The following is a 16,141-nucleotide window of genomic DNA, read 5'->3' as shown; positions in this document are numbered from 1 at the left end:
ATCATCAATTGAGGGATCAGGGAGAAGATGTCTCCTAACCCGCTTTTAAAACTCGCTATAATAGTTGTAAATTTCTTTTAGTACCGTTCAATTATCTAGGCCTCCGCCCGTATTCATAGGCCTCCTGAACCGCGTTTGTAAACTTATCTAGACAAAAATCGTTACCATACTTATAATTGATGTTCTAAACCTATTCAAGTAAAGAAGAAAACGAACAACGTCTCCGTCTTACGCTTGAACTCTTGAGAAAAGAGCAACTCTATACCGAATTCTCCAAGTGAGAATTTTGGATAAACGAAGTAAAATTTCTAGACCATGTTGTTAGTGGTCAAGGCATTACAACACATCTCGCAATTGGAACCACACGTAATCGGGAAACCCTCACTACTCTGACTTGTACTCGTAAAATCTTAGATCTCGCCGATTATTACCGCAGATTCATTTTCGACTTTTTCTCGTGTTACTCGTCTTTTAACCCCGTTAACTCCCCCAAGAAAGGACTAAACCTCTCCGTGTCCGAACTTTTAACGCGATTATTCACACCAATCTTACTAGATAAATTCATGTAACACAATGAAATTCAATTATGGAAATATTTCTACTTGAACGCCCAAAGGGCATACTCTCTCGACTCGAAATCAAGGAAACTGAAATTCGTTATTTTTGCACGAACGATTGGAATACTTAATTATGGATCCGATCAATCTTCTCATCACCACGTACCACGTTACATAACACTGTTATTTCACTATGACCGTCTGATATTACTGGGACCCAAGATAACACACAATCCAAGGATACTTCCTTTCTCTTTGACTTATCGTCCTCATGCTCCTAATACGGACAACTACTACTCGACCCCGAACTGTACAACTACGTGTTCTATCTCGTTTTCCCACCAGGTCTCAACATTTGACCACTAGATGCGCGATATGGCTACCTCAGGATGTGAGCTCATCCTATTCTAAGTTCTCATTCCACTCCTGTCCTTTCGCTTGTATTTTTGTATAAAGAAACCTTTTATATACTTTCTCAATGGAGAGAGAGACTCATCATGTATTACTAGTATTCACCACGAGGGTAAATAGCCGTGGAAAACGTTCTCTGTAGCCGATAAGGAACTTGTTCCAACGAACGCTTTCAAACCCTAACTAGCTTGTTCAAACGTATCTTAATTCTATTCCAACACGGTGTACCATTGTCGATTATCTCGGATCACAATACTCGTTTCACTTCTAGTGTTACAAGAAGCCTTAGAGACACGTTTAAACATGAGTACCATGTATCATCCACAACCAACGGACCAAACAAACGTACGTTTCACATCTTGGAAAGACATGTTACAAACTTGTATTGTTGCCTTTAGTTGTCTCCTCTCACACAGCAGTTACCATTCGTGTATTAACGCCGCACTTCCGAAACCCTATATGACCGCAAATTTCATACCCCTATTCGTTGGACCAAAGCATGTGGCAAGCAAATCACCGGATCCGAACTCATTCAAGAAATAACAGTTGAGATCGTACAAGTCCGAGAAGGACTCAAGACGACCCGTAGTCGCCAAAAGGGCTTTACCGATATTCGACGTAAACCTCTCGAATCCCAAGTCAGTAACCGTGTAATATTGAGAACTCGCACCTTGGGAAGGTGTAATCCGTTTCGGGAATCAGGGAAAGTTAAAACCGCGATATATTAATCCTTTTGAAACCTTGAGGCGTATTGGAACCGCTCCTACCGTTTAGAACTTCCGACTCAATTAAGTTTCCGTTTACCCTACGTTCCATGCAACAAACTTAGAGACGTGTCCTACGGAACAGGAACGTGCTACTCTCCTAGATAAACTTACTATTGATGGCAAACTCCCCTTCATGGGAAACTGGTTGAAATTGTGGATAGTAAAACCAAGTCTTAATACAAACTGAGATCTCGACTGTCAAAATTTGTGGGAATGTCCAAGGACGTATCTTCACTTATTCATAGCATTGACAACACTAGGTCTCGAGTAAGAAACAACGACTATTGCTTCCAACTAAATTTCGGGACGAAATTTCTTTTAAGGTGTGGGTAATGTAACATCCCGCATTTTTTCGTTAAATTATTTTAACGCCCGTATTTTTATTTTAATAATATCCTCAGTATCTCGATTCGTATCCTCCATTAGCTTACATTCTTAAAATATTTTCGTCATTTGGATTATAACATCTCTCGTTCTCTCTTGTAATTTAAAAATATTCGTTCGGTTAATTCTCGCACCCGATTACAAACTTGAGGGACTAAACTTGCCAAAGTGTCAAAGATTTGACTAGGTCAAAGGAGTCAAACATCACCTCCTCCATTCATTATTTTCATTTTCATTTTCTTCTCATACATTCACATTTTCTCTAAATTCTCCAAACAAAGAATTCATCATCCATTCATGATCTAGCAAGTGTTTCACAAAACAAATTACATATTTGGAATCCTCCATTCATCCTCTTCGACTTGATACCAATTTCATCTCATTTGGGTAACTTTCTAAAATCACTAGATTTTGTGTTCTTGATGTTTTTGAATTATAAAAGTGTTAATTAGTGTCTATGGCTCGTGTATAACATGAATATATGTTTTGTTTGTTCGATTTGTTGATTTAAGTAACTAGTTTGAACACTTGAAAATGGGTTTGCTTAATCTTTGATTTTGGAAGATTAAATGTTGTTAAATTGTTAAAGTTCATGTTTTAATTGTGTTACTAGTATCACTAGCTTCGTTATGATGCGTAGGTTGATTAAGAAAACTTCAAATACATGATTTGTGATTTTTGTGAATTTTGATTAGGGTTTGATGAACTTGAAATGAACTTTTGATACTTTGGATGCCATGAAATGTTGTTAGTAAGTGTTTAGTTGTATTGCATGAGTAATTACCTTCGAAACGGCATATCATATGTGTGGATTGGATTCCCGAATCATGTAATGCATTTCAAGAACTTGAAACTTTGAAAATGGACCTTGAATGACCACTTGGCGAGAAATCGGTTATTGTAAATGATGTTTTCGCTTGATGAAAAGTAGTTAGTTGTGTTCCTTGTCAAAATACCTTTCCGATGATATAAGATACATGTTTTGGTTGTTTGTGGGTCATAAATGGTGATTGTTTGAAGTTAGGTTCGTGCATAAAACTTAAAAAAAAAACTGCCAGAATTCTCTGCACAGGTAATGGCGCGGCGCGCCATATACCCGCGCGGCGCGCCAAAGTGGGCTGTCCAATTTTGTCAATTTTCGAATAATGTTTGCCATGCTACGGACCTCCGATTCACATGAAACTTGTTCTAACATGCTTATATATGAATAACTAGCACAGAAAAATAGTTCGGGACCCGACCCGAACGTGTTGACTCTTTCGTTGACTTTGACCCGACCCAAGTTTGACTTTTTGTCAAACTTAACCAAATGATTATGCAATCTTTCTAACATGATTCTTTACTTGTATCTTGCATGAAACTTGACAATTTGATTCACATGCTATATAATCGAGTCGTAACGAGCCATAGGACTAATTGAACATCTTTGACCGATCGTGTCTACCGTTATTGATACAACCCTATTTGTTTAGGTCAAGAATAGCTTTGTCTTTGCACGCGTTTACTTGTTGAAGTACTTTATTACTCTTGCACTCAAGGTGAGATCATAGTCCCATTTTTACTCTTTTAAACTTATATTTGGGATGAGAAAACATAAACGTTTCTTCTTAACTAAGTGAACACAAGTACAGGAAAACAAACATTCTACATACGAGTTTAGAACGAAAGCCTCAATTCGATTATCATTAGTTACACTTGCAGGGTGTAAGTGTAGGCGTGAACTTATGTTGTATGGCCATATGGGTTTGACAAACCCTCATCTTGGACGGTTCGCTACCGTCTACGGATGAAATATATTTTCGAGAAACAGTGTTGTTCTAGCACTATTAATGGGGTATCAACGGACGGAACGTTAAGCCTTGATAATTGGGTGCTCGTGAATATTAACTTTTAGAATGTATTACTATTATTTCAACTTTGCAAATCTTGTGGTTCGGCTTACTTTACTTACTCAATTACTTACTTAAACCTATGATTTCACCAACGTTTTCGTTGACAGATTTCTATGTTTTTCTCAGGTCTTTGAACGATATGTGAAACATGCTTCCGCTCATTATTTGATATTTGCATTGGATGTCGAGTATATATGCACTACATGGAGCGTCTTTTGACTTTCTTTAAACTGTGTCGCATAGTATTCACTTGTACTTATAACTTTGTAACGTAACTTTGGATGAACAATTCTTGTAAACTTTGAAACAAATCTTAACTTTTGAAATGAATGCGACATACTTTTGGTCAAACGTTATTTTTAAAGACCTACGACCACGTAACGGAACCTAAGTAGTCGACGCCATCAATGACGATTTGTAGGGGTCGCTACATATAACAGTATGAGACTAAAGATTTCAAGGTGGAAGCTTTTAATTCCTTGATCTATTCATGTTACCTTTAATCATTTTCACTAGAGTTCAACTGTTTCAACTGTTTCAATCATTCAGCTTCAAGTTGTACTTATAAAAACAAATTTTGTTTCTTAAAATTGTTCCAAAATTGCATGGAAAGCAGCATAATATGGACTATAATTTCATACTGTATATACGATTTACAGTTTTTCAAGTTGGTGAACTGATTTTCGGTCGATATCTCCAGCAAATTGCTCTGGAAGTCAAATGTTATATACAACAAATGTTATATTTACCCAACCAACCCGTTTTGCCACACTGTTTTGTATAGCAACTGTCCCAAAATCCTACTTAAAATACATGTTATACATATATTCTTTGATAATAGTGTAAATTGTAAATACAATTAACTCAATCCATTCATGCCTAACAAACAGTATATTCAGCAATTATGGTAGTTTGAGTTACATGTGTTCGACGATTTTATACATCGAAAAGTCGAAAACTGAAAAGACATTCTTTTGTACTGACATGTAGCCTCTTGGCTTCAGTTGTAAATAGTAAATACAGTTTAACAAATCAACACATACACAAGACAACTTCAACAAATCACAAGAACAAATGCTACATATGCTATAAGTTTACGATAATGAGGGTGTACCTACAAAGAAGAAATGAATGTAACGATAAGATTAGCCATTTCAGTATCATAAGACGGACCTTCCATTTGAAAATGACTAACTCCTTCAATCAGATGTGTTTCCGCGCGCCCTGCTGCAGTTTTCAGCTTGTTAGCCAACTGTTTAACACTCGTAAACCCATCTTTTGTCCCCATTACAAAAAGCTTCGGTTTAGGAGATTGCAATATTGCCTTGTGATGTCTTCCAAATAGAATCGAAGCAGTCAACCCAAAAGGATACCCCAGGCTCACATAGCCCACAACTTCATCCACCTGATCAACCGCAGACCCTGCAATCGGTGCACCTGCATTCAAATTCAAATCATACATCAATTGCACACTCAATTTATCCTGTATGCAATGTCTAATTAGGATACTCAATAATCAAACGGTTAACCTGCGCATTCTATTGAACCGATCAAAAAGCGATTCGGGGACATTTTCCAAGGTGATACGAATTTGCTAAATTTTAGACCCCTTATTTACTAAACAAATAAGCAAGTATATAACCTGCTTACATTTTAAAGTGCTTATTTATTATAAAATTAATCAGCTAAACAATTTTCATAAATATGCAAGCAATCATAATTCATAAACACGTCTCATATTATCTCATGGCGAAATCTCATTTTCATCAATATTACTACACGGGATAAATTGTGAATAAATGTCAATATTACAGAATATACTAATTTTGATTAGGTATGTAAAAGTAAAATAGATCCAGTTACTCTAATTTTAAGAGTATTTAACCTAGAAAAATTTCAATTTTACAAACCTCTACATTTTCAAAATTAGGCATTACATAGTCAAAATTGGAGTATTACTATTTACTTTTCAAGCAATTTGCAATACTAAAATTATAACACATATAATTACAGTAACAAATTAATTAATTAATCACAATAAATAAACAGAGTCTTAGCAATTTAATAACTCTAATAAATCACAATCGCTAATAAATGTTTAATTCAATAATTACAGTCTACTAATCGAATAGAAACCTAATATACCTGCAGACGAACCAACAAGCAAAATCCTGTTCGAGTTAAACTTCTGACAACACCACTTGCAAACGGAAACGACGTCGGAGACTTCAGAGAATCCGGTAAGTGACGGCCTGCCGGTGGACTTACCGACACCTCTCATATCAAAAGTAACAGCAGTGATGCCATGATCAGCTAAATTACGAGCAATGCCTTTCATAAGACCCTGACAACCACCTAATACTGAATACGGATGAACTAAAACGACAATAAGTTGATTTTGATCGGTAGAAGTTGAATTGTTGTCGTCTGGTGCTGGTTTGTAGATTCTAGCGTCGAGATTAATTCCGTTGCTAGATTCTATTGTAGCCGATTCTCTCGTTGCCATTTTGGGCACACAGTTGAGTGTGTGTCTGTGCGTGTTTTGTTTAAGATCTGGTAAGTTGTGATTTGATTTTGTGGCGTTATGCTCATCAGTAGTCCTTGTTTTATCGAATATGATCATATTTGATCCTTCAACTTTAGTGACTTTAGTGTTTAATTTTATACACCATCCGTCATGAAATACGTATCCTTCGATTGATTTAAGTTTGAATGAATTTATTTGAGAAATGAACGATTGAGGGTTATACATAGTGATTGAGAGTAAATGATTTAAAGTACAAGGCGAGGAGTTAAGGAGCTTCTACGTAGAAGGAACATGGAGATCTTGCGTTGTATTATTTTCGTTTGATTTGTGACGTGCTTTTTATAGTTTGTGTTATTTGTTAAGTTCGTTTGGTTCGTGGTCTGTTGTGTAGGGTTGATTATTTTGTTTACATGTTGTCTTTGTCCATGTTTCGTGTTTCAAATCTTCATTTATTTTTTATTATTTTGATTAAGTTCCCTCAGTTTTTAATAAAGTTATTTACTAGTTCTTTTTTAAACTAAGTAAATAATTATTTCATAACGACGTATATAAATAATATCTTGAACATCTTTTTTGAGATGGAGAGACTCGTTTCAACTAAACATTCATATTTCTGTGGTTTTTGTTAATCTATGCTCGAATGGCATACCTTAAGGTGCATCTGAATAAACTCGTTATTTTTCTTAAATATAAAAATTTATATTTAATGTATAGTATTGTATTAAATTGAAAAATATAAGATTGAATCTGAGAGAATTAATTAATAGTATAGCTCAACAACATGTCATACAATATAAGCCCATGAGTTCATCATTTTCTAAAATCAATTAGTGATAAAGGGATTTCCCCTTAGACTTATATGCATACATTTGTTTTTGTCTCGTGATCGATGTGGGATAACTTCCAAACACGTCCCCTCACATCGAGGCGTGGAACGGATGTAGAGATGGCAGCACGACAACGGCCTGACTCGATCTCTTTGTAGCGACGACGGCACACGCATGGGGGCCTAACACGGACTCGCTGTAGAGATGGCGGCTCGAAAGCGGCATGCCTCTATCTCCAGACCTGATCTCTGATACCATGAAAGGATTAATAAATCGTATAGCCCAACATGTCATACAATATAAACCCAAGAGTCCATCATTCTCTAAAACAATTGGTGATAGAGGGATTTATCATTAGACTTATATGCATACATTTGTTTTTGTCCCATAATTGATGTGGGATAACTTCACAACAAAATCAATGAGATTTTAATGCAAATGATAATATATAATAAAATCTAATATAAGTAGATTTATACTTAATTAAATACAAACTTAACCCTCTTGTGACTTAAGACATATGAACGGGCGGGTAACTAATGGTCTTCGTTAGTAATTTTAATACCGTCATTAAAACAATATAAAAAATTTATACTTAATTAATTAAAATTTAAAGTGGGTCGTATGATATTAGAAAATTTATATTTTTAAAAGAATATAAGCATAGCCTTAAGCGCTATGTTAGAAAATTTTTTTTTTCCGTTTTTTTGGAATTTTTTTTTCGGCATCAAGATTACACGAAAATATGAACATTTAGAAGAGACACTTCGTGATGAATGTTAATATTGAGGCGGGAAAACGATCGACAAAAATAACATTCAAGATAATATTGTTCGTGAAGAATATGAACGTTTTTTTTTCTTCATGTTTTGTGAAGTAAAATTTAGCCCGATTTAGAGTTTAGGGTTTAGGGTTTGGTGTTTTGGGTTTATTCCATAAACCCAAAACACCAAACCCTAAACCCTAAACTCTAAACCGTTCGTGTTAAAAACTCAATCTAAATCCTAAATCTAAACCCTAAACCCTAAATTTCTAAACCCTAATATCTAAAACCTATAAACCCTAATATCTAAACCCCAATAGCTAAAACCTCAACATACGCTCGAAAACACGATAATTGTTATATATTACTTCTTCGAGCGTTTTCCCGCCAAAATAAAAACATTTATCACAAAGTGTCTCTACTAAATGTTCATATTTTCATGTCATCTATAATGTTCGTAAACAAAGTTTTTTCAAAAAACGAAGAAAAAAAAAGTTTTTGCTTCCCCCGCTTTCCCCCGATTGGTTACTTCCCTATTGATCATACCCCTATATATATATATATATATATATATATATATATATATATATATATATATATATATATATATATATATATATATATATATATATTGGTAGGATCAAGAGGGAAGTAACCAATCGGGGGGAAGCAAAAACTTTTTTTTTCTTTTCGTTTTTTAAAAAAACTTTGTTCACGAACATTATAGATGAGATGAAAATATGAACATTTAATAAAGACACTTTGTGATAAATGTTTTTATTTTGGCGAAAAAACGCTCGAAGAAATAATATATAACAATTGTCGTGTTTTTCGAGCGTATGTTGAGGTTTTAGCTATTAGGGTTTAGATATTAGGGTTTATATGGTTTAGATATTAGGGTTTAGAAATTTAGGGTTTAGGGTTTAGATTTAGGGTTTAGATTGAGGTTTTTTTTTTTTTTTTTTTTTTTTTTTTTTTTTTTAGGGTTTAGATTTTGGGGCCTGACCTTAAGGCTACGTTTAACATTCTCCTTCATCTTTATTTGTAATAAAAAAATATTCACTCGCAATAAACGATTATCAATATTGATTAAATTTAATTTTACTGTTTGCTGTTGTTGTGTTTGTGATTTTTTTATTAATTGAGGATTTTTTTTTAGTTGTGTTAAATTTTAATAGTTTTTTCTATTACGTCAAATTATATTAATTAAAAAAAGGAGCCCGCGCGATGCTGCGGGACCTTTGGGTTGCGTATTCATAGTTAACGGAGCGTATTATAGGTGTGTATATGTATTGAATATAGTCTGAGGTATTGAGCTTTTTTTTAAGTGTCCGTTTCGCGTATAGTTAGTCCCGTTGTGTTCGTGAGATTTTTTTGAGTTGAACGGTGGGCTCGAAAAAATTTAACTCGCACCGAGCGAGAAGATAGGACCCGCTAAAAATTCGGGTGGAATTAGTTTCTTTTATTTTAATAAAATTGATATATATATATATATATATATATATATATATATATATATATATATATATATATATATACACTTTTTACCCTCAAAGAATGTAAATTTGAGGGGTCGTTGTGTATATTGAGGCAAAGTTGAAGATTCGATTTCAGTGTGAACGCAAATTGAAAACTACAATAAAAAAAAATTGAAACTACAAAAATCCGCATGACTTTTAGTATATATATATATATATATATATATATATATATATATATATATATATATATACACTTTTTACCCTCAAAGAATGTAAATTTGAGGGGTCGTTGTGTATATTGAGGCAAAGTTGAAGGGTCGATTTCAGTGTGAACGCAAATTGAAAACTACAATAAAAAAAAATTGAAACTACAAAAATCCGCATGACTTTATATATATATATATATATATATATATATATATATATATATATATATATATATATATATATATATATATATATATATATATATATACACTTTTTACCCTCAAAGAATGTAAATTTGAGGGGTCGTTGTGTATATTGAGGCAAAGTTGAAGGGTCGATTTCAGTGTGAAGGCAAATTGAAAACTACAATAAAAAAAAATTGAAACTACAAAAATCCGCATGACTTTTAGTATATATATATATATATATATATATATATACACTTTTTACCCTCAAAGAATGTAAATTTGAGGGGTCGTTGTGTATATTGAGGGAAAGTTGAAGGGTCGATTTCAGTGTGAAGGCAAATTGAAAACTACAATAAAAAAAAATTGAAACTACAAAAATCCGCATGACTTTTAGTATGTATGGGTAATGGGTAATGGGTAATAAATAAAAACACTTACAATCCAACCGTTCCACAAAATATTCTAAGCGCATTCAAACAAACGGTACAATGATCATGTGTAGTTTGACCTTCCTCCTCTAAATACACATTTGTTATGATCGTTTTAGCCCAACCATATACTCTACATATAATCCTTTATGTGTGACATTAAAATCAATTGGTGATAGAGAAAAAAGTAATCAAGATCTTAATATGCTTACATTAGTTTCTTTCAATATTCGATTTGGGATTTTGTTTCCACCCAACACATATTAGTGTCGAAAATCTTAACCTCAATTGCATAATATGTAGAGAGAGGATATGCCGATCCTTTGGTTTCGATTGAAGGATATGATCCTTTGGTTTCGATTGACACGATCTACGTGAAGTTGCATGTGTTGTATCACAATTCATAATAATTCATATTAAACGGGGTTTCAATTATAAGACAGTATTTATGGCATTACCTACCATTACAGTTGGTGTCGTAGTTCTCAGAGATGGACGGTTGAATAAAGCAATTGCCCAACTTATAAACCATTATATATATTGTCGATGGCATGTGCAATATTTAATGTGTAACCATAAGCCACCCTTATTCCTTTTCCATAAATTCCACCAGATGCTTTCTACTTTTGTTAATAAAGTAAAGCTAGGCATAGTTTACAATTACAAGCTCTTAACCTTATATGTCGTGTTAGGATCGGAATTTGTGAGCTGACCTTTAAAACTATACGGAGTAGTGATTAACCCTTTATATTTAACCCTTTACATACTAAAGGGCTCGCAGAAATACGTCGTTTTATTTTAAACTGTTTGTCATTCTACTTATTTACGTTATAAACAATAAATAAATGCATGGAACATAAACAACACAAGAATAAAATGCTGTTATATACCTTAGTCAATAAAATGTGGTTATAAGATGTGGTTATATTTAATCTTAGTCAAATACCTAACTAAAGAGATTTCTTTATTACTGATATATCATTAAAGCAAAAGAGTGTTCTCTTCACTACATTATTTTACTAATTTTAACCCTAACCTTTTTAGTCTTTCATATATATTAGTGGCCTCAGAATGAAAATGTGATTTGGCTTAGATGGTAATTGATTAGCTTTTTTTTACTTCTTCTCATTTTAAATTTTACTCCGTAATATATTTGATATAAACTACGTGAAAATTTTATATCCGCAGCGAAGCTCGGATAGTCTCTAAACTTGTTAAAATCGTAAGAGGCTATGATTCAATTGTTAGAAGCTAAACAATCAGATACCTAATTAATCAAATTCCAAAAGCTGGAAACAGGGGAGGCCCGGAGGGGGGAATAAAGTGATCAACGGCGGCCCACGATTTTCAGATGTCCAATTTTTTTTATATATAAATATATAATCGGAGATTTGAGAAGTAGGGGAACTAGGGAAACACAACTGAAGCAGTGAAGGCAACGCACAATAGGTTCAAAAACAACAATTAAAGGCCTCGGAAAAAAAAGAAATCAAAGTCCACTAGCATTTTAGCAAGGCCGAAAGAGCATTTTTTACATATTTTATATTATTCATTAAAGCTCAAGGGCCCTTTTTTCACCTTGTTCTAGGCCCTTAAATTCCTTGGACCGGCACTGGCTGGAAAATTAGTAGGGAGTAGTACCCACCACCATGCATTTGACGGGTACGCATGTGACTACGCGTGTAGCACCACATATCCCGAGATGCAGAAGCTTGTTATTAACATTCGTGCAATTCGTTTTACACCATTCTCTGTTCACGTTCACCTTGACGGGTGCACATGTCATAGCCGGGTAGCTCCCCTGCAACAACAAATGTTGTTTTTGTAGAAACTAGTATCGCACCCACTTACAGTTTCATTATAGTAAAGAATCAAATTGAATAAAATAAACATGAAATAATTGGGAATGAAATAAACATGAAATAGATGGAAAGAATCATAAGGATATAACCATATAATATGTCGAGTTCCATTTTTGACATGTTTTTTTTTAAATAGATTCACCCGTCTACATGTCATCTATTTTTCAGAGCACAACGGCCAAAGTTGCATACAACCGAAATCAAGTACTTGCCTGAAGAATGTAGTTAATGTACGTGTATTTGCTATGAATTTTCGAGGGTGTTCTCTCAAATGGTGAAGATGGTGTTTTATTTATCTACCAAATCAAATAATGATAATTAATTATCATGATTTACTTATTATTAATCCGAGCCACAGAAAGGAAATGATTGTGAGGTAATCTAGATCTAAATCGGACCGGGTGGGTCAACCAAATCCAGATTACAGAAGCTTAGTGAGTCAGGTGCGCACATCTGACTCACTTTGTTCCTTTATTTCCAACATTAAAAACCTCACTTTGAAACATGATATCTCATTCACCACAACATAACTTTGGACTGACAATATGCCAATGTGAAGCCCTTGTCAAGAGCAACATAACCATATAAAATATCACTCATAGATATTATGTATACATATACTTATTTAGGGCCAAAGTTTGAAAAAATTACATTTGAAAATCAATATTTCTCAACAGTTTTTTAATCCAAGATTCACTCCCAACATGTCATATACTTTGGATTGAAAGTTTTGGCTTTATGAGAATGATTTATAAGCTTAAAAATCGTACCTAAAGTTGAACCAAATAAAATGCTACAATATCAAGTAAGAATGTAAATTGAGATTAAAATAAGTAATAGGAAGATGACAGCATATTGTTAATTGTTGAAATGTCAATATGCTAATAAATAGTAAAGCTACCTGCAGTTGTTAGTATTGTCCTCAAACACGTGAAAGAGGAAAAGTTGTATATATGTAACTATCTATACATGAAAAATAGAAAATTTTAACAAAGATAGTTGATATGAACCAAGTTGCCTTTTTTCAAAAGTATTGACTTAATAGCTAAATGCTTTTCCATATACAATGACATCCGAAATGGCCTTTCTTCTCATGCCTATTACACTGTAATATGTAACGAACTGATTCACGATTCAATTTAACACGACCTATGATTTGATCGAACATACTCAATCCGTGTTAACGTGGAAAATAATCAATTATTAGTTAAGTTTCAAGTAAATCAAAATGATGATGGTAGCTTTTATGAGAAATATGGTAGCTTTTATGAAGCTGATAGCTGCCAAATAATGGTTAAAAGGAAATATGACAAGGTTTTTTTTGGAAAATAAAAACCTAATAAAGAAGTTTAGGTAGGTAGAAGATGAAAGGAGAATTTAATTTGTGTCCATATCTTTCACCTTTCTCACTCAATGCCATCTAACTACCATAACTTCTATAGACATACATATAATTTCTTCACCCTTTATAACATTAAAATATAACTCCCTTCCCATTTTCTCCTCACCACCACCACCACTACCAATTGTTTCCTACAATGGCTAAATCAAACACCACCACTATGGCCGTCGCCATGTTGGTGGGCCTGATTTTTCTTGGACTTCCATGTCTGGAAGCCCAATCACCATTAGTAGCCCCAGTGATGTCACCCGGGGTACCAATGGCTATGGCACCAACAATGGATTGTACCACAGCGCTTTATAACCTTACGGATTGTTTGTCTTTTGTTCAAAATGGAAGTACCATGACTGTTCCGGACAAAAATTGTTGTCCGGAATTTGCAGGATTGCTGGAAAGCAACCCTATCTGCTTATGCCAACTCATTGAACAAGCAGAAAATTTTCAAATAGATATCAATAGGGCATTCATGGTTCCCAAGGCTTGCAAAATACAAGTTCCTTATTCTATTGATCTTTGCCCAGGTTCTCTATCAATTCTACATTATTGTTACTGAACATTATTTTTAATAAAAATTGTCATTGCTCTTCCTTTTTAATATACATAAAATTATTATTAATGTGATTATACAAAAAATAGATATGTTGAAGTATGTATCTTAATGCACCGTTTATACAGACTCATAAGTTTAGTTTTACATTTATTAGGTCACCTAATTTCGTGGGATTGGGTATTATTGTCGTTGTTGGTTAGCTACATGTGGAAATACTTTTAATGCTGTCATAACTGTGTGCAACTAAATTTGAATTATTCATACTTAATCATTAGTTGACATGTTTTACAGCAGTGAAGGTAAAGATGATATTAAGCTTAAATGATATGCAAAAATGGTGTCATAATAGAGCTTTAATTTCTTTGATATTTTACAGCATCTCCAGCTCCTGCACCTAGTGCTGCCAGCGATGCACCTGGATCGACAGCAGGTAACCTATTACAACATACATTTATGTAGTTTCGTTTTCAGGGTAGACGATGTTCTTCTCACTCTGTTTAATTGTTTGATTCTATTACAAATTCATATGCTCTTAGACTTTATATTTATATTTATTTTTGTTTTATTTATGGGGGATATATGAACTTAAGCAGGTAGTCCAATTTCTGATGGAGGAGCACCAATGAGCCCTACTGCAACTGAAAATGTTAATGGCAGTGGAATTTCAAGAGCTGCAGTTCATGATCTTTCGACGTTCATTTGCTTGGCGATTGCTATCTTCATCGCATACTACTTTTAGTTTCATTCTTTCAGTTTTTACGATACAAGCATTTCATTTTCCACATTTTTCGTACTCTGATTAAATTATTACATGTACCATTAATTCACATACTTGATGCTTGAATGTACTTGATGATATATGAAGTGAGTTTAATCTATTTTTCCTTTGGGAATTATTGTGCCCAAATGATTCTTAGTGTATACAGTACAAACCTTTTTATATACATTCAACTACGTATTTGAGCTCGTGCATTACACGGCTGTTAAAAACCGCTACAAAGAAGCAATACTATCTATAAAATTTGATGTTAAATACGATATCTGCTTGGTGCAACATATGGTTAAAATACATCGTACATTAGAAGTGTCTAAAGTGTCAGAATCGTCAAATACCGAATTATCAAAAAAGTGTTGCTAATGACTGAAACGGTATCTGCTGCAAGGTTGGACTCAAAAGACAAAAATATGAAGAACTTAAGGGATCAATGGATTTATTATTGGATCAAATGTATTCTTTTGGTGACTCAATTTTGACTATTTTAACATAACAAACCTATAGCTTTCAAATGTTATAACTTATATATAGAAGCCTTCTTTGTCATTCTATACTAAATCAATCGGTGAATATTTTAACTAGAAAGCTCCATCAAGTAATCATGTGATTGTCGACAATATATGTAAAAAAGGTAGAAGGTTTTCCCTATTCGGGCTACCGGGGTGGGCGAGTATCCGACCCCATACTATGATGTACGCATCCCAACAGGATTACTCCCTGGCTATTTCCAAACCATTCCTGGACACCACTAAATATTCGTCCTAGACATGATTCGAACTTAAGACCTTTGTCGACAATATATGTAGGTACCTTGAATTGCAGTATTCTAGGAAGCTCTTCTGTATATTCTAAAATGATGTAGATGAACAACTAACTATACATATAACTATTAACCAACCTTGTTGAAAGAAGATGTTGCAAGAGGCACCTCGTTGTCATCAATTGTGGTAGCTACAGTGAGAATAACATTAATTTCATTTGATTTATCTTTTTAATGTACAAAATTAACACAGTAAATCAACCAATTTGATCAGTAGTAAAGAATACCTGGTGGAATGTGCGATGGATTTGAATTGAAACCCTAACCAGATATTGTTGTCGGGTTCGGCGACCGTAAAGA

At 33.9% G+C, this 16,141-nt stretch overlaps 2 protein-coding genes across 2 annotated transcripts; one reads left to right on the top strand and one right to left on the bottom strand.

The window, feature by feature from the left end:
- Positions 1–4,893: 4,893 nt before the first annotated feature.
- On the bottom strand, positions 4,894–6,560 carry LOC139872887 (uncharacterized). Its single transcript, XM_071860820.1, has 2 exons — positions 6,157–6,560; positions 4,894–5,448 (listed from the first exon to the last, which is right to left on the bottom strand). The coding sequence occupies exons 1-2, from the start codon at positions 6,515–6,517 to the stop codon at positions 5,126–5,128; spliced, it is 684 nt and encodes a 227-aa protein (XP_071716921.1). The 5' UTR covers positions 6,518–6,560; the 3' UTR covers positions 4,894–5,125.
- A 7,245-nt stretch (positions 6,561–13,805) lies between these two features.
- Positions 13,806–15,109, top strand: LOC139873561 (non-specific lipid transfer protein GPI-anchored 12-like). The gene is made up of 3 exons (XM_071861482.1): positions 13,806–14,217; positions 14,623–14,676; positions 14,840–15,109. The coding sequence occupies exons 1-3, from the start codon at positions 13,833–13,835 to the stop codon at positions 14,983–14,985; spliced, it is 585 nt and encodes a 194-aa protein (XP_071717583.1). The 5' UTR covers positions 13,806–13,832; the 3' UTR covers positions 14,986–15,109.
- The last annotated feature ends 1,032 nt before the right edge of the window (positions 15,110–16,141 follow it).

Source organism: Rutidosis leptorrhynchoides, chromosome 10 (genome assembly GCF_046630445.1).
Source record: "Rutidosis leptorrhynchoides isolate AG116_Rl617_1_P2 chromosome 10, CSIRO_AGI_Rlap_v1, whole genome shotgun sequence".
Taxonomy (NCBI): domain Eukaryota; kingdom Viridiplantae; phylum Streptophyta; class Magnoliopsida; order Asterales; family Asteraceae; genus Rutidosis; species Rutidosis leptorrhynchoides.
Note: the sequence above shows the minus strand (reverse complement) of the source record. Positions and strands in the feature narration are given on the sequence as shown.